The 26,648-nt window shown below is 39.7% G+C and overlaps 1 protein-coding gene across 3 annotated transcripts; it reads right to left on the bottom strand.

Annotated features, from left to right (window-relative positions):
• Positions 1–69: 69 nt before the first annotated feature.
• Positions 70–25,996, bottom strand: gabrr3a (gamma-aminobutyric acid type A receptor subunit rho3a). Of its 3 annotated transcripts, XM_079804383.1 has the most exons (9): positions 25,546–25,996; positions 23,769–23,881; positions 14,293–14,360; positions 13,688–13,911; positions 10,115–10,197; positions 7,394–7,531; positions 6,188–6,340; positions 5,386–5,579; positions 70–782 (listed from the first exon to the last, which is right to left on the bottom strand). In XM_079804383.1, the coding sequence occupies exons 1-9, from the start codon at positions 25,686–25,688 to the stop codon at positions 480–482; spliced, it is 1,419 nt and encodes a 472-aa protein (XP_079660509.1). In that variant the 5' UTR covers positions 25,689–25,996; the 3' UTR covers positions 70–479. The 3 variants fall into 3 exon arrangements, with proteins under 3 accessions (XP_079660509.1, XP_079660510.1, XP_079660511.1); XM_079804384.1 differs by lacking the exon at positions 7,394–7,531; XM_079804385.1 differs by lacking the exon at positions 23,769–23,881 and having other exon boundaries at positions 25,546–25,989.
• Positions 25,997–26,648: the final 652 nt, after the last annotated feature.

The raw sequence follows: 26,648 nt of genomic DNA, 5'->3' as shown, positions 1-26,648 counted from the left end.
ACATGTCACTTCCTGTTCAAGTGGGCGGTTCTAGAGAGTCAAAAGTCTTACAATACAAGACTAGGACTAGCAGGAGGATTATTTGATTTATTTTATTCACATGTCCATATAATTATTAAGCATATAAAGCAGGTTGCCTTGGTTTCCACATGGGGTGTCTTGAGAAAGAGCCCCGCGTCGAGTAGATGATGAAGCTGAAGTAGATGAAGCTGATGAAGCTGAAGTAGATGAAGCTGAAGGAGCTCATAAGAAAAGCCGTTTGTACAGGATATCCTCGAATGAGATGAACGCTCCTTGTGTTTATTTATGCCAAAAGACGTTCCTTCAGTGCTATAAGGAATACAAAATGTTTAAAACAGTTTTTCCTTCTTCTCCGAAAGCCTTTCATCAACAGGTTCACTCTGTCAGGTCACTTGTGCTTATTGGTCGTTTGTCCAGATGTCCTGCGCAGTAACTGTAGCTCATCCTGGACCCAGTAATCAAGAGTAGATACACCAGTAGATGATGTTGAAGAGAAGATACGCCACTGGGAAGAGGATTCTGGAGTACGAGTCAATCATGTAGCTGTTGCTCATGATGAACCTGAGGTTCTGGCCCACTGACCGCTTCCTCCACAGTCTCGTGCCTTCGGTGGGCGGCGGCTCGGTGGACGAGGCCCGGGCCGGGATGGTCCGTGTGGTGCTGGGTGTGGCGGGGAGCTCGGGGAACGGAGACACGTCCATGTCATCGTGAAAGCAGCCGTCGTAGGCCATGGCCTGGCTGGCATTGTAGGAAACCGGAAGCTTTGGGAGGAAGCAAAAGAGAATTTCTCGCTCATTAGACTAATGCCATTTGAAACCCATTTGATTTGAGTTGTAACAAAATAAATTAGTTTGGGTTTACCTTCAACCATTGCAAGAAGCTTTCAAAATCTCTAAATCATTTTAATTTTGTTAATAAAATTGAAAATAAAAATAAATGTATTTATATAATTTATGAATTAGTACATTTTATAATAATTATGGACCCACTTTATATAAGGTGGCCTTAACTACTATGTACTTACATCAAAACATAAGTACAATGTACTTACTGTGTTCATATTGTATTGCAAATCATCTTTGCTGATATTGAGGTGGGATAGGGATAGAGTTAAGGACAGGTGTGGTGGTGTGGGTCAGTTTAAGGGTAGAGTTAAGGACAGGTGTGGTGGTGTGGGTTAGTTTAAGGGTAGAGTTAAGGACAGGTGTGGTGGTGTGGGTAAGTTTAAGGGTAGGGTTAGGGACAGGTGTGGTGGTGTGGGTCAGTTTAAGGGTAGAGTTAAGGACAGGTGTGGTGGTGTGGGTAAGTTTAAGGGTAGGGTTAGGGACAGGTGTGGTGGTGTGGGTAAGTTTAAGGGTAGAGTTAAGGACAGGTGTGGTGGTATGGGTAAGTTTAAGGGTAGGGTTAGGGACAGGTGTGGTGGTGTGGGTCAGTTTAAGGGTAGAGTTAAGGACAGGTGTGGTGGTGTGGGTAAGTTTAAGGGTAGGGTTAGGGACAGGTGTGGTGGTGTGGGTCAGTTTAAGGGTAGAGTTAAGGACAGGTGTGGTGGTGTGGGTAAGTTTAAGGGTAGGGTTAGGGACAGGTGTGGTGGTGTGGGTCAGTTTAAGGGTAGAGTTAAGGACAGGTGTGGTGGTGTGGGTAAGTTTAAGGGTAGGGTTAGGGACAGGTGTGGTGGTGTGGGTAAGTTTAAGGGTAGAGTTAGGGACAGGTGTGGGGGTGTGGGTCAGTTTAAGGGTAGGGTTAGGGACAGGTGTGGTAGTGTGGGTCAGTTTAAGGGTAGAGTTAGGGACAGGTGTGGTGGTGTGGGTAAGTTTAAGGGTAGAGTTAAGGACAGGTGTGGTGGTGTGGGTAAGTTTAAGGGTAGGGTTAGGGACAGGTGTGGGTTAGTTTAAGGGTAGGGTTAGGGACAGGTGTGGTGGTGTGGGTAAGTTTAAGGGTAGAGTTAAGGACAGGTGTGGTGGTGTGGGTAAGTTTAAGGGTAGGGTTAGGGACAGGTGTGGTGGTGTGGGTAAGTTTAAGGGTAGAGTTAAGGACAGGTGTGGTAGTGTGGGTCAGTTTAAGGGTAGAGTTAGGGACAGGTGTGGTGGTGTGGGTAAGTTTAAGGGTAGAGTTAAGGACAGGTGTGGTGGTGTGGGTAAGTTTAAGGGTAGGGTTAGGGACAGGTGTGGTGGTGTGGGTAAGTTTAAGGGTAGAGTTAAGGACAGGTGTGGTAGTGTGGGTAAGTTTAAGGGTAGGCTTAGGGACAGGTGTGGTGGTGTGGGTAAGTTTAAGGGTAGGGTTAGGGACAGGTGTGGTGGTGTGGGTCAGTTTAAGGGCAGAGTTAGGGACAGGTGTGGGGGTGTGGGTCAGTTTAAGGGTAGGGTTAGGGACAGGTGTGGTGGTGTGGGTGAGTTTAAGGGTAGAGTTAGGGACAGGTGTGGTGGTGTGGGTAAGTTTAAGGGTAGAGTTAGGGACAGGTGTGGTGGTGTGGGTGAGTTTAAGGGTAGGGTTAGGGACAGGTGTGTTGGTGTGGGTCAGTTTAAGGGTAGGGTTAGGGACAGGTGTGGTGGTGTGGGTAAGTTTAAGGGTAGGGTTAGGGACAGGTGTGGTGGTGTGGGTAAGTTTAAGGGTAGAGTTAGGGACAGGTGTGTTGATATGGGTGAGTTTAAGGGTAGGGTTAGGGACAGGTGTGGTGGTGTGGGCGAGTTTAAGGGTAGGGTTAGGGACAGGTGTGGTGGTGTGGGCGAGTTTAAGGGTAGAGTTAAGGACAGGTGTGGTGGTGTGGGCGAGTTTAAGGGTAGGGTTAGGGACAGGTGTGGTGATATGGGTAAGTTTAAGGGTAGAGTTAGGGACAGGTGTGGTGGTGTGGGCGAGTTTAAGGGTAGGGTTAGGGACAGGTGTGGTGGTGTGGGCGAGTTTAAGGGTAGAGTTAAGGACAGGTGTGGTGGTGTGGGTAAGTTTAAGGGTAGGGTTAGGGACAGGTGTGGTGATATGGGTAAGTTTAAGGGTAGAGTTAAGGACAGGTGTGGTGGTGTGGGTAAGTTTAAGGGTAGGGTTAGGGACAGGTGTGGTGATATGGGTAAGTTTAAGGGTAGAGTTAGGGACAGGTGTGGTGGTGTGGGCGAGTTTAAGGGTAGGGTTAGGGACAGGTGTGGTGGTGTGGGCGAGTTTAAGGGTAGAGTTAAGGACAGGTGTGGTGGTGTGGGCGAGTTTAAGGGTAGGGTTAGGGACAGGTGTGGTGATATGGGTAAGTTTAAGGGTAGAGTTAGGGACAGGTGTGGTGGTGTGGGCGAGTTTAAGGGTAGGGTTAGGGACAGGTGTGGTGGTGTGGGCGAGTTTAAGGGTAGAGTTAAGGACAGGTGTGGTGGTGTGGGTAAGTTTAAGGGTAGGGTTAGGGACAGGTGTGGTGATATGGGTAAGTTTAAGGGTAGAGTTAAGGACAGGTGTGGTGGTGTGGGTAAGTTTAAGGGTAGGGTTAGGGACAGGTGTGGTGGTATAGGTAAGTTTAAGGGTAGAGTTAGGGACAGGTGTGGTGGTGTGGGTAAGTTTAAGGGTAGAGTTAGGGACCGGTGTGGGGGTGTGGGTCAGTTTAAGGGTAGAGTTAGGGACAGGTGTGGTGGTGTGGGTGAGTTTAAGGGTAGGGTTAGGGACAGGTGTGGTGGTGTGGGTCAGTTTAAGGGTAGGGTTAGGGACAGGTGTGGTGGTGTGGGTGACTTTAAGGGTAGGGTTAGGGACAGGTGTGGTGGTGTGGGTAAGTTTAAGGGTAGGGTTAGGGACAGGTGTGGTGGTGTGGGTAAGTTTAAGGGTAGGGCTAGGGACAGGTGTGGTGGTATGGGTAAGTTTAAGGGTAGGGTTAGGGACAGGTGTGGTGGTATGGGTAAGTTTAAGGGTAGGGTTAGGGACAGGTGTGGTGGTATGGGTAAGTTTAAGGGTAGGGTTAGGGACAGGTGTGGTGGTGTGGGTAAGTTTAAGGGTAGGGTTAGGGACAGGTGTGGTGGTATGGGTAAGTTTAAGGGTAGGGTTAGGGACAGGTGTGGTGGTATGGGTAAGTTTAAGGGTAGGGTTAGGGACAGGTGTGTTGATATGGGTAAGTTTAAGGGTAGGGTTTGGTATAAGGGAAGTGTCAACTGTGTAATTACAAATGTAATTACAGAAATTAATTACAGATGTAATTAAATGCAGGTATTTTAAAAAATGTAAGTACAATGTAAAAACATGTATTAACACAAAAAGTGCAATGTATCAAATTATTAGTTAAAGTGTTAGTACATAGTAGTTAAGGCCATCTCTATATACCCTAACCCTAACAACATGTATTCTTATTTCTGTGCCATAGTTATTATATTGATTAATAATAGATAGTTAGCTAATCTGTGTGCATTGCATATGTGCATTTTTGAAATGCATAACATGTACAAATCAATTTAAATTGTAATGTAGATGCATTTTCTGTGCAGCTGCTTTGAAACGATATGTATCGTGAAAAGCGCTATAAAAACTAAATTTTAATTGAATTGAATTGCAGGCCACCTAATATAAAGTGGGTCTGTAATTATTATTATAATAGTATTTTGACAGAAACAATAATAATTTACCAGAATCGTTAGCAAGGTAAAGTTTTGTTAGGCCAATTAAATTGTTTTAATTTTGTTAATAAAATTAAAAAATAAACAAATATATATTTATGAATATATACTTGTATTATAATTATTATTATATAGTAATTATATTATAGTTTATTATTTATATTTAATATATTATTGTTGTATAGTATTAATCCTTTAATTTTGTTAGTAAAATTATAAATAAATGTATTTATAGTATTATTTTGTATTAAAATTGTATATTTTATTGATTTGAAAATCTATTTTTAATTTTTTAATATTAAAATTCAATAAAATATATATATTTTTAAATTTAGTTAATAAAGTGAAAAATAAAAATGTTAATGTAAATATTATATTATGAATTAATAATTGTATTATTATTATTATTAATTATTATTATTATTATTATTATTATTATTATTATTATTATTATTATTATTATTATTATTATTATTATTATTATAGTATTTTGCCAGAAACTTATGGTTACCATGGTAAAATGTTGTTAGGCCAATGAAATTGATTTAATTTCTTGATAAAATTATAAATAAAAAACAAATATTCAAATACCCTAACCCTAACCCTAACCCTAACCCTTATATTATCTTATTTATGAAGTAATATTATTGTTATTATAGTATTTTGGCAGAAACTATGGTAAACTTTTGTTAGCCCAATGAATTTGTGTTGCCTCAAAATGACCACAGGGGGCGACGTGTAACCTAAACGTGAATATTCAGTCCGGCTCACAGTTAGCCGATCAGTGTGTGACCCTGACCTTTCCTTTCTGCAGTTTCTTCATCTCCTCCACCGTAGTGAAGTAGTTCACGGCCGCATATTCGATGACCGACAGGAAAACAAAGAGGAAACTGGCCCAAAGGTAGATGTCCACCGCCTTCACATAAGACACCTGAGGCATTGATGCGGAGACGCCCGTTATTATAGTGGACATGGTCAACACGGTGGTGATTCCTGCAGGAGACCGAAGGAAAGAGAAGCGGTTCATGCTAACAGCCGTGACATGGTAAGAGGAAGTTCAAAAGTTCAAGCAAACACTGTTTCCATTTATTACACATGAGCCCCCAGATTCTGGATGGCCAAACCGTGTGTGAGGAAACGAGAGTGTGAGAAATGCCTGACATTCAGGTCGTGGGTTTTCTGAAGTAGTCACAGTTCTCCGGAAGAACACAGTGTGAGAAATCCTTCCATCCTGTTTCTAACCGCAGTATTGTGACTCTACGGGCATGTGCTGTGATGGCACTGACGTGTGTGTGTGTGTGTGTGTGTGTGTGTGTGTGTGTGTGTGTGTGTGTGTGTGTGTGTGTGTGTGTGTGTGTGTGTGTGAAAAGAGCAGCTCCTGGCTGTGTGTGTAACGCCTGCTGGCCTGAGTATCAAGGTATTTTAATTCTGTTCTCTCTAAACCGGTTTGTGCTTGTTATAACCAGAGAGCCCAATAAAACACACACAGCTCATTACAGATCCACCTGGAGCGATCTTACACAAACTGATCTAACCCGTTCAGCAGAACTCATAAACACAATGTAGTTGTTTTGATTGGTTGCTAATGGAGAGGATTTTACCTAGAGAGACACGAGCCGGGACAGCTCTCCTGTCGATCCAGAAGGACACCCAGGAGAGCATGACCATTAGCATTGTGGGAAAGTACGTCTGCAGCATGAAGAAAAATATGTGTCTCCTGAGGATGAAGTTTATGTACAGCCTGTTATACCAGCCTGATAGAAACAGAGAGTACAGGACATTTACAACACACACGGAGAACAAGGAAGACAGATATTACACATGACGTTTCCACAGCGCTGGGTGTCCAAACTCGGCCCTGGAGGGTTCAGCTCCAACTGTAGTAGCAAGACCTGGAAGATCAGGTTCAGGTGTGTGTGACTGCGGTCAGAGCTGAACTGGACCGGACTGGACACCCCTGACATACAAGAACCCTTTACGTCTTCTTTTAATAATCTAAAGAACCTTTTCCACTATCAACAAACTTTTGTCCAATAGAAACATTCCATATATGTTTAAGATTCTTTATGAAACAAACAAACAAACATGCGTTTCTTGAAACTTGGAATGTTTCACAATAGAAATGTGTGACCAGACTTTTGTCGGCTGAGGCTGATCTTTGACCCACAGCGTTTTCATGGAATATCAGGGATTATTACTTTTTTATATAAACACACTACTATTCAAAAGTCTGAGGTCAATATTCAAACGAAAGAAGCATTTTATGCTCACCAGGCTACATTTATTTGATCAAAAATATAATACAAATACTAAAACTAATATTAGTGAAATAGGGTTTTCTATTTTAAAATGTAGTTAGTCTTCAGTGTCACATGATCCTTCTCATATGAGGATTTGATGCTCAAGAGACATTTATGATTATTATCAGTGTTGCTTAATAATGTTGTGGAAACTTTTGAAATAGATTTTTCGTAACAATTTAAAAGTCTCGACTCACTTTGATCGGTTGATGCACCCTTGCTGATTAAAAATGTTAATTTCCTTAGAACACTAACCTTACCTACCGTGAACTTTTGAACAGTAGTGCATATTCACCAAAACTGAATTTACTGTTTTATATTAAAATCTAAAACATCTAAAATAACTTTTTGCATCCAATATCTACGATTAGAAATCAAAGGCTAAAGAAGGGGTTTCAGCCCAGAATGCTGGGATGTGTCATTCCCTGGGCTCTCTGTTGGTTGTCTGTGATAAAGCACATGGTCTACGGTCATGAAAGCATGCAGGAGGAAGTGAAGCAGACGTACCGGTGCTGCTGTAGAAGGCTAGCCCGTAGGAAGGGTGGAATTCTTCAATAAAAAACTGCGAGAGTGCAATCTCGTCAGTCCTTAATGAATCGTTCCCATTCTTCCAATAGAGCATGAGGTCGTTCTCATTGTACGCGTCTTCAAGAGAGCAGAGAAACGAGGGAAGGGGAGTCGCGATGAGTGAGACAGAAACTCTCTGTGAAGAGACATGGACGCCAGCCTCAGGGGAGAAAACACAGAGCACCATAACCCGGCTCCGTCCTCGCTCCTCTGAGGCTCAGGCCCATGCCGGTCTGTGTGCTGTGTGTGAGAGACTGTGTGCACGTCTGTTATATCTGCAACAATGAAGCCTGTATTACATATGACTGTTGGCAGAAGGGTAATATGACAGACCACTGCAAGCCAGAAACAGTGCCCGTTCCGGAAGTGTTTTTCCATTCGTTTCTCCTGTAGGGATTTAGAAGCCATGAACCAAACCAACCGGCTACCACAACACTACAAACTTTGATTTAAAGCAAAAAAGACAAAAATACAAAGGCACAGGACTGTGTACCTAACCAGAACTACAATCCCATGAAGCATTGCGAACTGCAAAATCAAATGAAAAACAATGGAGAAATATAAAACTATGCATTCAAAAAGGTTGATGTATATAAACAACCCCAAATCAGAAAAAGTTGGGACAGTATAGAAAACGCAAAAAAAAAAGAAGAAGTGACTTTGACTTGTATTTCATTGCAGACAATATGAACACAAAATATTTCATGTTTTGTCTGGTCAACTTCATGTCATTTGTAAATATGCATCCTTTCCTGTCATTCAGACCTGCAACACATTTCAAAAAAAGTTGGGACAGGAGCAGTTTAGGGCTAGTAATGAGGTAAAATGGTTAAATAATGATGTGATTTGAAACAGGTGATGTCAACAGGTGATTGTAATTATGATTTGGTACAAAAGCAGCATCCAAGAAAGGTCTAATTTCAACATTACAAAGTGGTAAATGCTTTACTGTCCCAACTTTTTTTGAAATGTGTTGCAGGTCTGAATGACAGGAAAGGATGCATATTTACAAATGACATGAAGTTGACCAGACAAAACATGAAATATTTTGTGTTCATATTGTCTGCAATGAAATACAAGTCAAAGTAAATTTAGAAATCACTTCTTTTTTTTTATTTGCTTTTTCCATACTGTCCCAACTTTTTCTGAATTGGGGTTGTATGTATATATATATATATATATATATATATATATATATATATATATATATATATATTGGAATATGTAAATATTTTGAGAGAGTAGAGAGATTTGATGCTTCATGGGAGTGGGCGGGGCTAAAGAGATCTTTAGATTGGTGGAATTTTCAGTCCAGCGTCATGGGTGATGTAGTTTTCCACCACATATTCAGCTGTTAAACACGGTTATTGTTGAATAATGCGGGCTGACGGCTTCAACAGAAGCAAATGCTACAGATCACTAACCCATGCTCACAGTAGGGCTGTCCTTAAAGGGTTATGAGTTATTATCAGTTTCCCTGTGGAGAAATGAATGGAGCTTTTACTTCTGGAACAACTGCTGCACTCTATTGTAGAAGTTGTTCACCCAAAAATGAAAAATCATGTCGTTCCAAACATGTAGGATGTTCTTTTGTCCATTTCACACATCGTTTTCATGAATATTTATGCTGCTCTTTTGACATATAATGGTAACACTTTATTTCGATGGTCCCTTTTGAACATTCTGTTGACTATAAGTAACTTTGCTACTACATGTCAACTAACTCTCACTAGAGTATTAGTAGACCATCTGCTTAATATCTGCTAACTATTTATTGTGATGGTCCTCCAACAGACATTACACTGACTATAAGTAACTTTGCAACTACATGTCAACTTATTCTAACCCTAACCCTACCAGTCTACTAATACATTACTAATATTCTATTGAGAGTTAGTAGACATCTAGGTGCAACGCTCCTTATAGTCAACAGAATGTTCAAAAGGGACCATCAAAATAAAGTGTAACCCATATAATGAGAGAATATAGTGACCAACCAGAGGTTGTCAAGCTACAAATGTGTTTGAAAGAAGTTTCTTATACTCAAGGCTGCATTTGTTTGGTCAAAAACACACTACAATAATATTAATATTTTAAAACAGTAATAGTTTAAAATAGTAAAGTGTGATTTATTCCTGTGATCAAAGCTGAATTTCTCATCATTACTCCAGTCTTCAGTGTCACATGACCCTTCACTCATTCTCATATGAGGATCTGATGATCAACACACAGTTATGATTATTATTAGTGTTGAACAGTTGAGCTGCTTCATATTTCTGTGGAAACTGTGATTTTTTTTAATGATTCTTTGATGAATGGAAAGTTAAAAAAACAGCATTTATTTGAAATAGAATCTTTACTCACATTTGATCAAATGGACGTGTTCTTGTTGGATTGGATAATTCATTTCTCAATGACTTAATTTCAAGCAGTGTGAACATTCATTCTTCTTTTGTTTTTTACAGAAGTTTTGGAACAAAATGATGACAGATTTTTTGTTTTTTGGGTGAACTGTCTCTTAAACTAACAGTAATTAATGATATATGTACAGATATGCTGAGAGCGTATGGCTTGGACTAAGGATTTGCTTGTAGTTTGTTGACAGTATCCCTGCTCAGTGTACATACACACACACATATACACACACACACTCGTACTCACAGCTCTCCAGCTCGAGAGAGCAGTTCTGTGTGTCCAGAGGAAACCTGCTGAAGTCCATCGAGCAGAGAGCCGTCACTGTGATCCTGCAATCATGCCAGGAAAGCCCAATCACTTACAAACAGACTGAAAATGTCCCTTTATAATTGAGACATGTGATATTGTGCTTTGCAAAACATCAAATTATAGAAACAATTGAGATGAATAGAAGTGAAAACTGATCCTGTATGTGCATGAACTGGCTCGGACACACCTGACCAAGTCTATACTTGCAGTGCACGCTGGGACTTCTTGGAAAGAAAATCTTGTCCAAGTATTCGGAAGTATTTAAAAGAAAAACACACCTTACTCGACAGGTAAAGGTAACAAAGGGAATTTGATCGCACACAAATTAACCAGTATGACTTTCTCCTGTGGAACACAAAAGTATATTGTGATCAGTGTTGATACCCTAACTAAACTAAAACTATTAAAATATTTTTGTTAATTGAAATAATGCTGAAATGAAATAAATATAAACATTATATTAAAATTCTTGACTAAATACAGAAATGAATTGAACACAAAACAAAAACGAGAACAAAAACAAGAACTCTAATAGTATATAAACAATAATAAAATAATTTTTTTATTCCAACCTCATCAATAAAAATATTGGAAATTCTAAGCAGCTTTTCCTGAAGCCGAAGTCTTCTTCATCCACTGAAACCACAGTGGAGCGATGCAACAGCTTCATTGACTTTTTTAGATCTAAAGTCAATAGCATCCGCTCTTCAATATCTGGCTCTTCCTCCCTGTCTTCCCCGTCCTCCAACCCCCCCGGCCGGGAGATTACCATTCCTTTCACACTTCACTGAGGTTCAGCAGAGCCACGTTGAGCAAACCATCAAAAAAATTAAGCCATCCACCTGCACCTTACATCCAATCCCGACTGTTCGGCTCAAGTAATTCATTCCCATTGTCAGCCCAATCTTCACCCAGTTTGTTAATCTCTCTCTCAAAACTGGTTTCGTCCCTCTTGCACTTACAGCTGCTGTCATCCGTCCAATACTCAAGAAACCAACCCTAGACCCGGTGGTCTTGGAAAATTACAGGTCGATCTCCAACCTCACCTTTCTGTCAAAGGTTCTAGAGAAGGAAGCTGCCACAACCATCTAAAACACAACAACCTATTTGAGATATTTCAATCAGGCTTTGGCGCGGCCTACAGCACCGAAACAGCTCAGGGTGACAAATTACCTTCTTATGACAGCTGATTCAGGATCACCATCACTGCTCATTCTCCTCGACCTAACAGCGGCATTCGACACAGTGGACCGTACCATCCTCCGGGATCACCTCCACAACGCAGTTGGATTGTCGGGAGCAGCACTGCAGTGGTTTCAGCCTTACCTTACTGGCAGGACTGAGCGTGTTATACTGGGAGAATGTGAGTCCAGTCTGCTCCCTGTTACATGTGGTGTCCCACAGGGGTCGGTTCTTGGCCCAATCTTATTCATTCTTTACATGCTTCCCCTCGGTCCTGTCATCAGCAGACATGGACTATCCTTTCATTGTTATGCTGATGACATGCAACTTTATACCAAAACTGCCCCAAGCCCCACCATAGCCCTGTCCCGACTCACCACATGTCTTGAGGAGATAAAGGCATGGATGAAAAACAACTTCCTCCAGCTGAACTCCAGTAAAACTGAGGCACTACTTGTTGGCACCCCTCATCAGATCCCCTCCTCTCCCATATCCCAGCTCATCTTTGATGGCCAGGTCATCACTTTCTCCTCCTCAGTCACAAACCTTGGGGTTCGGTTTGACCCGCAGCTGACCTTCAATGACCACATTAAACACATTTGCAAAACCTTCTTCCACCACCTTCGAAACATCTCCAAACTCTGTCGCCTTCTAACCCTTCCAGATGCAGAGAAACTTGCTCATGACTTTATCTCCACCAGGCTGAACTACTGCAACAGACTCTTCATTAGGATTTCTGGCAGAAATATCCAGAAGCTACAATACATCCAGAACAGCGCTGCCAGAGTCCTAATGAGAGTCCGTAAATATGATCACATAACTCCCATTCTACAATCGCTGCACTGGCTCCCTGTGTCATCCCGGATCGACTACAAAATCCTCCTGCTCACACATAAATGCATCACCGGACATGCACCACCATATCTTCAAGAACTCATCACTTTGAAATCTTCCACCCGCACCCTTAGATCATCAGGCCACCTGCTTCTTCAGGTCCCCACCACCAGGCTTCCCACCATGGGGGACCGAGCTTTCTGCTCTGCTGCACCGTGGCTTTGGAACCACTTCCCGAGTGAGCTGAGAGCAGGACAGAGCCTAGACACGTTTAAAGCAGAACTGAAGACTTTTCTATTCAGAAAGGCTTTTATGTGTTGATTGTTTTTATTATTCTGTAATTTACTTGTTTTTAGTCATTTTCCTGTGTAGCATACAAAAGTGCGTTATAAATTATTATTATTAAAGTAGCACTGATTTTAATTGGTATTAATAATAATAATAATAATAATAATAATAATAATAATTTGTTACATTTTATTATTATTTTTTTATTATTATTCACAGCATCCACCTGGATGATGCGACGGCAGCCATAGTGCGCCAGAACGCCCACCACACACCAGTTTATGGTGGAGAGGAGACAGAGTGATGAAGCCAATCAGTATATGGGGATGATTAGGAGGCCATGATGGAGAGGGCCAATGGGCAAATTTGGCCAGGATGCCGGGGTTGCACCCCTACTCTGTATATGAATGGGATTTTTAATGACCACAGAGAGTCAGGACCTCGGTTTAACATCTCATCCGAAGGACGGTACTTGTTACAGTATGGTGTCCCCATCACTATACTGGGGTGTTAGGACCCACACAGACCACAGGGTGAGCGCCCCCTGCTGGCCTCACTAACACCTCTACCAGCAGCAACCTAGTTTTCCTAGTTTGTCTCCCATCCAGGTACTGACCAGGCTCAGCCCTGCTTAGCTTCAGTGGGAAACCAGTCTTGGGCTACAGGGTGATATGGCTGCTGTTATATTCACTATAACAACAGCAACATTATCCCAAATTATTCTGTTCTCACCAAACAAAAGTTCAGTCCAGTGTGTGTGAGCGGATTCAACTGCTTCACTGACGAGAACGAGCCCGAAAAACTATTTTTTTTCATGAGTCAGATCCCAAGCTCCCACTGACTCAAGTATTCAATCATAGTGGTTCTCCAGTTAAACACTCACCGAAGAGGAAGATTCTCACTGAATAACTACTGAGATCCTTACACTAATCTGCTGGTGTAGGACTTCAGAAGTAGGACTAACCCTAACGGTGTGAAAATGTGTTCCACAGAAAAAAGAAAGTCTTACAGGTTTGGAATGACATAAGTTAATTGTGACAGATTTTTCATATTTGGATGAACTGCCCTGAACACATCTTATTTCCTTTCTAGTGAAATCTTCAAACGCAGGGAAATGCCTCAGGGCAATCGCTAGTTTCACAGCTCTTGTAAAAACATCTGTTCTCAGGAAAGGATTAGGGTTAGGTTAGTGTCTTCATGCGGTACCTGACGCTGTAAAGAATGTTTCCATCTGGATAGACTCTGAGCATGATGTTTTCCATGGTGGTGTCGTGAATGAAAGAACGCTTGGAGTGAACAAAGAAGACGTCTGGCACCCAGATCTTTTTCACCAGCCGAGCATCAAATGTTCGGCTTTTGTTATTGCTGGAGGGGAAGGCCAGCCTGTCGTCCTGCCAGTAATGTCTGAGGTACAAGGTCATGGTAAAGTCCTATGCCCACAAAAGACATGAAAACGATTTTGCCAGTTTGCATTAGCCACTCCTTTATACTTTGAATGTCACTGTGTAGATTATGCCAGTTGCCAAACTTTTGTTTTCACTATATAATTCTCACACTTTCTTTGTGCCAATTTGCCACTTAGGAAAAATAAAATAAAATAAAAATGAACATGTGGATTAGCATGCTATTCTGCACTCGTTCATAGTCTTTGTTGCGTGATGAATTTGACCTTTGCCCTCTACCTCAGTTGTGAATCCAATCTGTTTAAATGGTTGAGGATTTAAGCTTTGATGTATGACTAGCACTGGGAGTTGAGGGTATGCAGAGCAGGTTAAAGGTTAAAAGTAATTTATAAAAGAGCAGACACTTACCATATTGACCTCTGAAATGCTGTCAATGCTCTCCACCTGCACGTCGATGCCCACTGGAATAGCAGAACCTAGGCACAGTGTCAAAAACAGAAAACATCACACATAGAATAAAGACAAAAACACAAAATGATCAAATTGACAAATGTCTCAATTGCGTCTCCAAGAGTGTAATGATGCTAAATGGTGACTTTTAATCTGCTGCTTCTCATTTTTCTGCTGAGAAAAAAGTTTCAGAAGAGATCTCAACAATGTCTCATTATATATGTGTACATGTGTACACCCTAACCCTAACCCTAACCCTAACCCTAAGTCAGTTTGAACCCAACAATTTCTCATCTAATTCGTCCAACATCAAAAGATGTGAGCATTGCTATTCAGATTGGCTTTTTACCTCTACAGGTTTGGGAACTGAACCTGATTCTTATTCAGAATCGGTTCCATAAAAAAATACTGTAAGCGACTGAGTTTCATATGTTACCATTCAGTGCAAAACATACAGCAGGACCAGTGACGTCTGATTCACGTCATGAGCTAATGACTCTTACGAGCTGGTTCTTTGAGTGAATCAAAACATACAACATGACCAGTGACATCTGATTCACGTCATGAGCTAATAACTCTTACGAGCTGGTTCTTTAAGTGAATCAAAACATGTAGCGTGACCAGTGACATCTGATTCACATCATGAGCTAATGACTCTTACGAGCTGGTTCTTTTAGTGAATCAAAACATGTAGCGTGACCAGTGACATCTGATTCACGTCATGAGCTAATGAGTCTTACGAGCTGGTTCTTTAAGTGAATCAAAACATACAGCGTGACCAGTGACATCTGATTTACGTCATGAGCTAATGACTCTTACGAGCTGGTTCTTTAAGTGAATCAAAACATACAGCAGGACCAGTGACATCTGATTCACGTCATGAGCTAATGATTCTTACGAGCTGGTTCTTTGAGTGAATCAAAACATACAGCGTGACCAGTGACGTCTGTTTCACGTCATGAGCTAATGACTCTTACGAGCTGGTTCTTTAAGTGAATCAAAACATACAGCGTGACCAGTGACATCTGATTCACGTCATGAGCTAATGATTCTTACGAGCTGGTTCTTTGAGTGAATCAAAGCATACAGCGTGACCAGTGACGTCTGTTTCACGTCATGAGCTAATGACTCTTACGAGCTGGTTCTTTAAGTGAATCAAAACATACAGCGTGACCAGTGACATCTGATTCACGTCATGAGCTAATGACTCTTACGAGCTGGTTCTTTAAGTGAATCAAAACATACAGCATGACCAGTGACCTTCTGGAACCATCGGGTTCTTGACCTCCCTGACTAAGGCCTTCTCCCCCGATCGCTCAGTTTGGCCAGGTGGCAGCTCTAGGAGTCCTGGTGGTTTTAAACTTCTTCATGTATGAATGATGGATGATTGGTCTCACATGCCAACACAACTGCAATTGTTTTCCAAATATTCCATCTTCAAATTCAAAAGAATCATTAATGTAACCTTGAAGAATCAATACATTCTTTTTAGTCCATTTCAGATAACCATCTATTTACTTCTGAAACCAGTGGAGGCAGTAAGCAAATCAAATTAGTAAATATTTGTGAGAGCAAATTTGCATTGTCATAGCAGAGTGACATGACAAACTTGTGTTTAACTATCATTGCATTCATGCTATCTGAACACTGTAAAACCTAACAGTTGCATGTACTAAATAAAAATGAGTTCACTGCACTCAAATATTACTGAATGTTATGTGGACACAATGACTGAAACAGAACTCAAACTGAATGAGTTATAGAACATTTCTAGTTCCCAGCATGATAATTGGATAATAATTGTATAGTTAATTGATTAAATAAGTGATAATTGTGCATTAGTGATGAACACCTGATGATAATGAGCAGAATCACTGAAGGAAAGGGAAACACAAGAACTACAGCTGACTTCAGCCACAGCTTTATATGAAATCAACTGAAGATAAAAGGCATTAAATCTCTAAAGATCTCATCAGAGGAGAATTAAACAACTCCACAAACAGCATTACCAACCAGACTGATTTTATTTCTGTAATTTCTGTCATATTGAAAATAATAGTTTTGTTTGAAGTCGCCGTGATGGTGATCAGTGTTTGCTTTAGTTGGGCTCTTGACCCTTGACTCTTAAACATTACTTTTTCTCTGGCTGCTTTAACTTTGTGTTTACGAAGCACATTTGTTATGGTAAGAAAAACCAAGAGAAAATGTGATCAGGTGGTGTTAGTTGTTTTTAGCTGATGATATTATCATTATGTAGTGACTGAATCACTGATCTCATTCAGAGTCTAATGCTTTGCTTATAGTGTTATTATTTTTTGTATTATTCATAATAGAAGCCATGTGATTCTACAGCACAAAATGCAGGACGATTGTGGTAATTGAAGAATAAGCAGGATTTAAATAAATAAAATTAGTGCAGTAAAGGTTTTAATCTACAGCGTTACTTAGACACACACAGACATCAAGAATCCGTGTGTAGGGCTGAAACGATTCATCAAGTTACTAGATTAACTCGATTACAAAAATTCCTTGTGGCAAAAATTCTGCCTCGAAGCCTCGTTAAATACCTATGACGCGCACTATACGTGCAGGGATCTGACTCACACTTTTTTTTTTTTAACGGATGCTTCACCTAAAATGCACCGCAATGCAAGTGATGCAAGCCAAATGCAGCGTTCTATTGAAAATTAATGTATGTATTACTGCCGTACCAAACTGCAATGAAGCAACTGGTCTGACTGGGGCATCACTCTTCCTCACGCACACACACACACACACACACACACACACACACACACACACACACACACACACACACACACACACACACACACACACACACATGTCTGGTTCACTATCTTTGTGGGGATTTTCCATAGACGTAATGGTTTTTATACCGTACATAGGCCTACTGTACATTCTATCCCCCTACACTGCCCCTGCCCCTAAACCTACCCATCACAGAAGACATTCTGCATTTTTACATTTTCAAAAAAACATAATTTAGTATGTTTATGAATCCATTTACATTGTGTAGGTGATGTCAGGTTTTACTATCCTTGTGGGGACATTTGGTCCCCACATGGTAATATAAACAAACACACACGCAAGGTTACCATAGCAAATAGGCTCACCCCAGAAATGATATATTATTTGTTAGTAGCCTAATGGTAAATGCTGCAGGTGTAGAAATCTACATAAAACAGATATTTACTTTGATGTACAGGATGAAACCTGTTGTGCATATTAATAAATTAAATTGCTTTTCCTCTTCATTTTCGTTATGCATTAATTGTTTTGGTTGTTTAAAAACACACACAAAAAAATGTTTATCCGATTAATCGATTAATCGATTGATTAAGTGCTAGATTAATCAATTACAAAAAGAATCGATAGCTGCAGCCCTAAATCCGTGTATGAATCTCTACAATCCACAAAAAATACAAAAAATATTCAGATAAACAGATCAACTCTGAACATAAAACAAGTTACAAAAACATCACAACAAAAGCAGCAAAAGTAAAAGCAAATAGTAAGAATCAAAGAAAATTTGTCACAATTCATATGCATAATTTATTCATGCTGCAATGCATGCTGGGACCCATGGGGGAGTTTTGATCGGTGGTACCCAGCATGCATTGCAGCATGAATCTTTTCATTGATTGTCACCATTGTTGAGATTCATACGCTGATTCTTGATGTCTCTGTGTGTCTAAGTAATGCTGTAGATTAAAACCTTTTGAGCACTACATGATTTTAAAATCTTGTATATTATTCTATTACCACAACAGTGCTGGATCTCGTGCTGTTGAGTCAGGTATAGCCACCATTATGAATAATACAAAATTAACAACACAATACCGCTATAACCAGAGCATTAGACTCTGAATGACAGATAAATGATGGTTATACCAACATCAATGAATAGCCAACACCACCTAATCACATTTGCTCTTGGCATTCCTTACCATAACAAATGTGCTTTATATACACACAGTTAAAGAAGCCAAAGAAAAACGAATGTAAAAGAGTCAATGGTCAAGAGCCCAACTAAAGCAAACACTGAACACATCATGGTGGCAATGAAGCTATTATTTTAATTTCACGAGTTCGTTTACCCATATACTCTTTAGCTGATAAGATTTTTAAGCGTATTTGGCTTGCTGTCCGCGGTGGAGGGGCTCGAGGAAGCCGCTTCCACTCAAGCTTAGATTTACCCCCCAGGGACTACTAGTGCTAGGAAGAAGAGAAAGGTAAACATGAATGTAAGTAGGTGGAGTTGGGGAGGTGGAGGGATGCAAACGACTGATGCCTGAAGGAGGTAGGAGGCTGCTTATATGCTTAGCAGTTGATTGAAAGATTAGATGGGTTCACTCCTCCCGAATTTGCGTTTGTGTACGTTGCTAATTGAAAGATTACATGGGTTCACTCCTCCCGAAATTATGTTTTGAACTTCACTAAAACAGAAATTGCAGAATTGAAAAGTTAGTCTGGTTAGTAATGTGTGAATCTAGTAATGCTGTTTGTGGAGTTGTTTAATCCTCCTTAGATCTTCAGAGATTTAATGTCTTCTTTTATCTTCAGTTGATTTCATCTAAGGCTGTGGCTCAAGTCAGTTGTAGTTCTTGGGTGCTTCTCAATATCCCTCCTCGTTTTCTCGCTCCTCAATCCTCCATCCTCCATCCTCCATCTTATGACCTGGAACCGACCGAGCTCAGCCATCTTGTAGGACATCTCAATTCTCTAATTGCATCGCGAGGAGGCGAGGATCGAGGAGTGAGGATCGAGGAGTGAGGAGGCTTCCTGAGGAGTCATGAGCGAGGACACATGGGTGTATCCTTTTAGGAAGTGTTTTATCGACTAAACTTGACGCACGTATTAATTCTCCTCCCCCTTCACATCTTGCCACAATTGCAGAATTATATCAAAGCACAAGAAAATGAAAGAAACAAACTGTAATACCATAAACAACAAATATAAAGCAGTTAATAACAGGGAATAAATAGTTGTTATTAATAACTGGTAATATTAAATAAAATATGGACAAATGTGGTATTTTGTAGGGGTTGAAACTATTACAATATAAATAGTGATCTCTAATGTTCAAGAATCCTGATGTGCAAACTAAATCCAGCGGTGTAGAGTCATCTTTATTTGATGACGCTTTGAAGTGACGCTAAAGGGAGCGAGGATATATCATTTCACTTGATTCAATTCCTCCGTCCACGCGTCTTTTCCTTGTGTCCTTCCCTCGCATCCTGAAAGGGTGGAGATAAGACGCGAGGAAAGGAAGCTAGGAAAGGAAACGAGGATGCACAAATAAGAATTGAGAAGTACCCCTTGTGTTTCTTTACTTCAGTGATTCTGCTCATTATCATAAGGTGTTCATCACTAATGCTCAATCATCACTTAATTAATCACTTAATTTCTTGATTGCAATGAGTGTCTTCTTTTAGTGAACTAAATTGAAATAAGTTCAAAATACTCATGACTGTTGTTTTCCAAAATTAAAAGAATTAAGGTAATCAGTGTCCTCAAATTTAATGAGTTAGCTTAACTTACTAGATTTGATTTTGTGTGTGCTATTGTGAGCTAGCAGTAACTGCAAGCACTCCGAGTTCATTTCAAATTTGTATTTTCAGCTGTTTTACTCAATATAGGGAAGTTTCAGCTATATCAAGTATTTGAATGCAGTGTAAAGTTTAATTGTATATTAAGAAAAATCCTTGTTTTAGTGGACTTAAGTAAAATAAGTGCAGAGTTATCATAACTATTGTTTTTTTATAAACCTAAATGGTTTGAGGTAATCAGTGTCCTCAAATGAAATGAGTTAGCTGAACTTGTTGGGTTTTACAGTGAATTAGGCACTCTGCTGTGAATCTTGTGTCAGCAGCTTTTCTTCAACGAATTGAGCATCAACACATCAATCTCTCAGTTCTACCTAGAGATCCAACACATCTGCAGCACGTTGAACAAACACATGGAGACCAGTTGCATTCTTTCATAGAGTCATAGAACAGAAGTATCATCACTGAACCATTTCTGCAAAAACATCTGAATATCAGATTTGACCACAGACCTTATTTAAGTCATTAATCGAAAACTGCTATGAGAAATTCCAGAGCTCAAAAATGCACATTTACTTTCAGACAACAAACTAAACAGGTCAAATAGTATAAATGATATAGGACATTTTATTGACTAACATTGAGAAATGGTATATTGTGTAAATCGTGACAAATGTTAAAATGGTCGTCATCAGCCAAATAAAATCTGAAAAGAGATGTTAAGCTTCTACAAACAGAGACTTAACTCAGCGCACATGAGTCTGTGTGATTATCAGCCTCTCACTGTTTTCACAGAACGTTCCCTAATCTGGACTAAAATAAAGCTCCATCTCAGTCTTCATATGTAGGGATTACCGCACAAAATAACAAAAAAGCACCATGGTACTAACCATTTTTTTGACATATACCACGGTTTTCTTTTAAGTACCTTGGAGTGCCATGTAAACACTGTTGTAAATTATTCAGTGACATGCTAATAATTAAGTGGAACTTCAACAACATCAAGATTTTAAATTGAAATTAATATATTTGATATACACTTAAAAAATGGTTCCATTAAGAACCTTTAACATCCATTGAACCAAAGGGTCTTTATAAATGGAAAAAGGTTCTTTCGATTATGATTATTAAAATGTTCTTTACACAAAAAAATTATGGTTCTTTTTAGAACTGTTCACTGAAAGGTTCTTTGAGGAACCAAAAATGGTTCTTCTATTGCATCACAGTGAAAACCCCGTTTTGGAGCCTTTATTTTTAATAGTGTATAAAAAAAGTGTGTTTTAGGCGCTGTACCCAGTTGTGATGTACTGCTCTGAGATGCGAAGGTTGAGGATCCAAACGTAGATTTATTAAAGGGTAATTCACACTCGAAGTCAACAAATAGGCAAGAGGTCATAACAGGTAGAGATAGGCAAACGGGTAATCCACGGAACAGGCAAGAAATCCAAAACCAGAGACATGAAACCAGGGAAAACGCTCAGAACTGCAGTGTGAACAAAACAAGACTTCGCCATGAATGACTGAGATAACCAGGTTATATAGGTTGAGGTAAACAGGGTAATGAGACACTGGTGCATGTAATCAGGGATTATGAGGAGCAGTGAGTTATGGGAAATGTAGTTAGTGGTGATATGGTAATAGTCTGAGGTGGAGTGCCCTCTGTTCTGGCCACTCATTTACACGACAACAGCGTTTTGGGGGCCTGAAAATGCAAGCTTTTGAAAACGATGGCTTTACCGTCTCCATGTAAAGAAACGCAAATCTGGGCAAATTCCAAACAGAAGTGAGCCCTATGCCCTACTCCCTTCAAAGGGCAGACAGCGCAGTGTCCATCAGCTGATTAGCTGCTCTTACTACAGAAATGTCTTATTATTGCTGTTAAGCCAACTGTTGAAAATTGATTAACATTTTATACAAAAAAAGTGTTTCTAATATGCGTTATATGTGTGAGTGAGTGTATATCTCTGTTCTCAACTTTAACTTGCCGTCTCATCTTTGGACCCTGCATTACCTAACACATTTCTTACCTATGAAACTTATTTAAACATAACATGACACAAATTTGTGAAATATATTACGAATAAATCAAAATGGCGTGAATTGTTCTGTTTGTAAGTTAATTCGAACTCTCCTGCCATCTAGCTTTAAAATGAATCATGAGTATTCGCTGGGTCACATGACCATAAATAATCAAATTACTTCCTTGAAGTGACCATCCAATGCTATCTCACAACCAATTCATACGTATTTTACGAGGTGGTTAATTTGTACGATTTGACTAATTAGTCAGTTAGGGTTAGAGGCGGGGTAAGGGGTAGGTCATTGATACGAATCAGCCATTTTGCAAAGTATGTACGAATTGCCGTGAGATCGGGTCGGACCATCACACGTATCCTTCGCTAATGGCCTTGTGGAAGGGCCCTTCGTGAAGGGATCCAGTTGTTCACTTTCGTTTGGCACATCCCTACAAATGTCGTCCCCTTCCTGAAGTGCCCTTCAAGGGCCATTTGGAATTCACCCTCTGTGAAAATGGTGACGTTGTGCACATGCGTATAACACGGCATGCATAATACTGCTTTATAATACTGCTTTATAATACTGCTTTTTTAGGCCTTTTCACAGATCTGTGTGAATGGGGATAGTTTTGACAACGTTGTCGTCTGTTTTTAGTACATCGTTGTCGTGTAAGCACCCTAATATTGCATTTCATTTCAAAAGTCTATTTGGTGTGCAAAATTAAATTAAAAAATGTCTTGTTAATATTAAGGTCATACAATTACATGTATATTAATAACACAGCACAAGAAGTAGAAATGTAACAGTTTTAGATGATATCTACTGTCACACTGCACAAAAATGTCATGTCAACATGTGTATATATATATATATATATATATATATATATATATATATAGCGCATCAGTATATATAGCGCTTTTGCATGGTATAAGATCACATGATCATCATAATGTTTCAATGCTTATCAAAAACATTTCCAGAACATCACCTAAATGGACCCAAGATCAAGTATAGAACAGAAGGTCTCAGACGAATATTTGATTGGAAAAACAGCATGTTCTTATTATAAAAACAGCAACCTTTGGCTAGCCTGTAAGATTTAGCTACATTCTCAGAGACCGCCTGGAATAATAATCCAGATTACTGTGCATGAAACACATCTGTCCTCAGTGTATTGTCTGCTTGGCACTACTACCAATCTGGGTCAGAGTGTTTTTTCAGATTTGGAAGCACCGCATATGACATTCTAACCTACATTTTTGACAATCTCAGCGCCAGAGTCACATTCTGGTCATTTGCCCCACTGTGACTTTTAAAGCTCTTGACCTCTCTCTGTGAGGTATCTCTCAATGGACAGGACAATGGATGATATCTCTGTCGGCACGGCATGTTTCATACAAAGTAAGCAGCTTAAAATACATGTGAGAATGAGACATTTTCAGAGAATATAGTGTTATATATATTATTATTATTTTACAAAAAAAATGATCTATATAACCAAGAGAACATGATTTTCAACACACATTTATGGTCATTTCCTGCTGCTTACATAAATGTCTGTCATAGTGTGAAGTATGTAATTTCCATCAGCAGATTTTTGGTTAATCACATCATTGTTTCTTTCTTTTTTACCTCTCTCTGTCCCATCTGTGTCACGCCATGTTTTTGTGCCAGCTGTGCTGAATTAGGTTTCATTCCCAGTATCATTCAAATAAACCGGAAAGACCATGATATGAAGCTCAGTATATATATATGAAAGCAATAAGTATTTTGAGAACACAACCATCATTACCGATTTTGCAAAGCCAAAATTCATCAGTGGCTTTTGAAAAGAAAGGATTCCCTCACCTCCAAAACCAGGCCTCATGGCGAAATCGTGATCCTCGATTCGCAAGAGCTGCTCTGATTTAATCAGCAAAGACTTGGTGCTGTCAGACTTCTTCATTTTAAAATCTATTCGTCTGTTTGAAAGAAGACAAAATGGAAGACACACTGTAAAAAATGATTGTGATTTTAATGGTATTTTACTGTAAAAATGCTATGGTGAAAAACAGTTAATTGGTTAAAAGAAAATATCCGTACTATATACGGTGAATAACTGTAATAGATCTAACCTTACATTTCATTTCATTTTACAGTAAAATACCGTTAAATTTACAGTTTTTGAAAGTGAAAAAGAACAAGTCATTGTGTAATTTACAGTGAAAAACCCGTAAATTGATAATCCCAGAATTCCCAGCGTGACACTTCGCATTTGATGTATTTTCATTGCAATAACTATGTTTCTTCTTTGTTTTTACTAATCAGTTATGTACATTTTAAATGAATGTTTATTGCATTTTTTTAAATTTAAGTTTTACCATGATGGTGTTTAGTGTGTGTGTGAATGACTCTGAGCACCTTCTATATATTAGTATTGTCCTCTTAAAAGCTGCTTGTGATGAGCTTTGATTCATCACATGATTCTCATCTCCACTGTGATTGGTGGTTGTCCATATATATCAAAGACACATAACAGATATTAGTATTTCAATAGGTTGGTATTTTAACATTATTTCAGTTAATGAAATGTGGTTTTTTCACCGTAAATAGTTTACAGTGTAAAAATAATCATTACAATATAAAACTTTGAATTACATGGTTTTGAACTGTAAAAGAAAACATTTTTAAACCGTAATTATTACATTATAAACCTTTAAATTATATGGTGCTGTCCCTTAAAACCTAAAACGTTACTGCCGTATTTTTTATGGTAAAGTTCTGGCAACCACAGCTGCCGGTTTTTTACAGTAAATTTTACGGGGATTTTTTTTACAGTGCATATATTTATTTTGATGATGTAGCCGACAGCAAAAACATGCCTGTACACACAAGATCTTGGTTACATTTTGAGTATCTATCTATCTATCTATCTATCTATCTATCTATCTATCTATCTATCTATCTATCTATCTATCTATCTATCTATCTATCTATCTATCTATCTATCTATCTATCTATCTATCTATCTATCTATCTATCTATCTATCTATCTATCTATCTATCTATCTATCTATCTATCTATCTATCTATCTATCTATCTATCTATCTATCTATCTATCTATCTATCTATCTATCTATCTATCTATCTATCTATCTATCTATCTATCCGTCCGTCCGTCCGTCCGTCCGTCCGTCCGTCCGTCCGTCCATCCATCCATCGAATTAAAAAAAAAAACATTTTCTGAAAGTTTCTGCCACAAAGGGCACTGTTACCTGAGAATGAGCTCCGGATCAGCACTAAAAGACTAAATTACTACCCAGTGCTGTTTTTGTTTTTTACCTCACATACCCAGCTCAGCCTTGAGCTCTAATTACAGAGTTCTTTTATCCACAATTAATTATACCCTCAAACACACACAGCCCAACAACCCAAAGTGCAGGTCATGACACAGCACTTCAAATAAACCCTTACACGTCAATCCACAGGGACGAACCACAATAAATAAGACCAAGAGTGTAAACAGACTGACATGGGTATGTAAATGAAACAGAAAGGAACTGATTGATAATATACAAAGTGAAGTTCAAACAGAATCTAGGAGCTGAGGAAATGAGCGTAAGGAGCTAGCATAAGTATCCTCACCCTCCATGTTTGTGCCGTGTGTTTTCGCCCAGGTAGACGTCCTTGTGCCGGCGCTGGTTTTGCGTGTTGCTTCCTTTGAGCAGAGCGACGGGCCACAGCCAGGCCAGGCACATCAGCCTCAGTGTCGTGAGAGCAAAGTTCATGGCCGAGGCCTGAGCTCCAGGATCTGATGTGAGGAGAAACAGAGAGGCGGTGTGGGATCAGTCTAACGCTCTGGAGTTCCATAACCAGCATCCTTTCCATCTGGAAGTGCCGCCCATTCCGTCACAGTAACGACCCTTAGATCCACACTGGACAGCAAAAGCTACATGGTGCAATGTGAAATCCTCTGAGCTCCGCTTCTGTGCATGTGTGTTTGTGTATATGCCTGGCCGTCTGCGTTTCCCACCCTTCCTAAAGCCTGTCTGCTTTTCTGACATGGTGCTCTCCCTCCATCCCCCTCCCTCTGATTAAAACCAAATATCAATTTATTTCTATAATGACAAAGGAATGACGTTAATTCCTCCCTAATCTTCTTACACGCAGCTGCTGAAATCTTTCAGTAACCTATAAACTCTGTGGGAAGGGGAGGTGCATCACGAGCAGAGCTATCTCTACCATCAGGTCGGTTAAAAAAGCAACAAACCCTCTTTTTGAGAATAGTGGCCACTTAATTTCCCTTCAGAATCAATTCAGCATAAACTTAACATTGTTATCAGACTTATATGTGTTTACAGAGTCTTTTACAATTCAATGGCATTCTGAATAACCTCTAACTGCTGATGAAGCATAAGGTTTTTCTGTAATAGTGTCTCTGGCTGCCGTGCTGCTTTAGATGTGCAGACCATCAGGCTAATCTGACAGATCTTGCTCACTGTATGGAGGATTACAGTCATGGAGAAGATCAAGAGAGGATGGTGAGACAGAGGGAGACCAAACAGGGATGGGAGAGAACAAGGGAGGCTTACTTTGGAAGACTTACTTTGAAAATGGGGAAAAGAAGGTTTATTTTTATGATGTAACAGAAAGCAAAAAAATACCTCTACACATACCTGATCGATCCATCCATCCATCCATCTATCTATCTTTGTCCATATTGTCATGATTGCATCTCTCAGTTGCTG

This window comes from Gobio gobio (genome assembly GCF_949357685.1).
Source record: "Gobio gobio genome assembly, chromosome: 22".
Lineage (NCBI taxonomy): Eukaryota > Metazoa > Chordata > Actinopteri > Cypriniformes > Gobionidae > Gobio > Gobio gobio.
The sequence above is the reverse complement of the archived record's forward strand: the minus strand, read 5'-3'. Positions and strand labels throughout refer to the sequence as shown.

Coding starts and splice junctions, on each gene's coding strand:
- gabrr3a (XM_079804383.1), bottom strand. CDS start 25,688: ATGAACTTTGCTCTCACGACACTGAGGCTGATGTGCCTGGCCTGGCTG. Junction 14,361..23,768: donor CATGAGGCCTGGTTTTGGAG/GTGAGGGAATCC, acceptor CACTGTGCCTAG/GTTCTGCTATTCCAGTGGGC. Junction 7,532..10,114: donor CTCTCTCGAGCTGGAGAGCT/GTGAGTACGAGT, acceptor GCTCTCTTGAAG/ACGCGTACAATGAGAACGAC.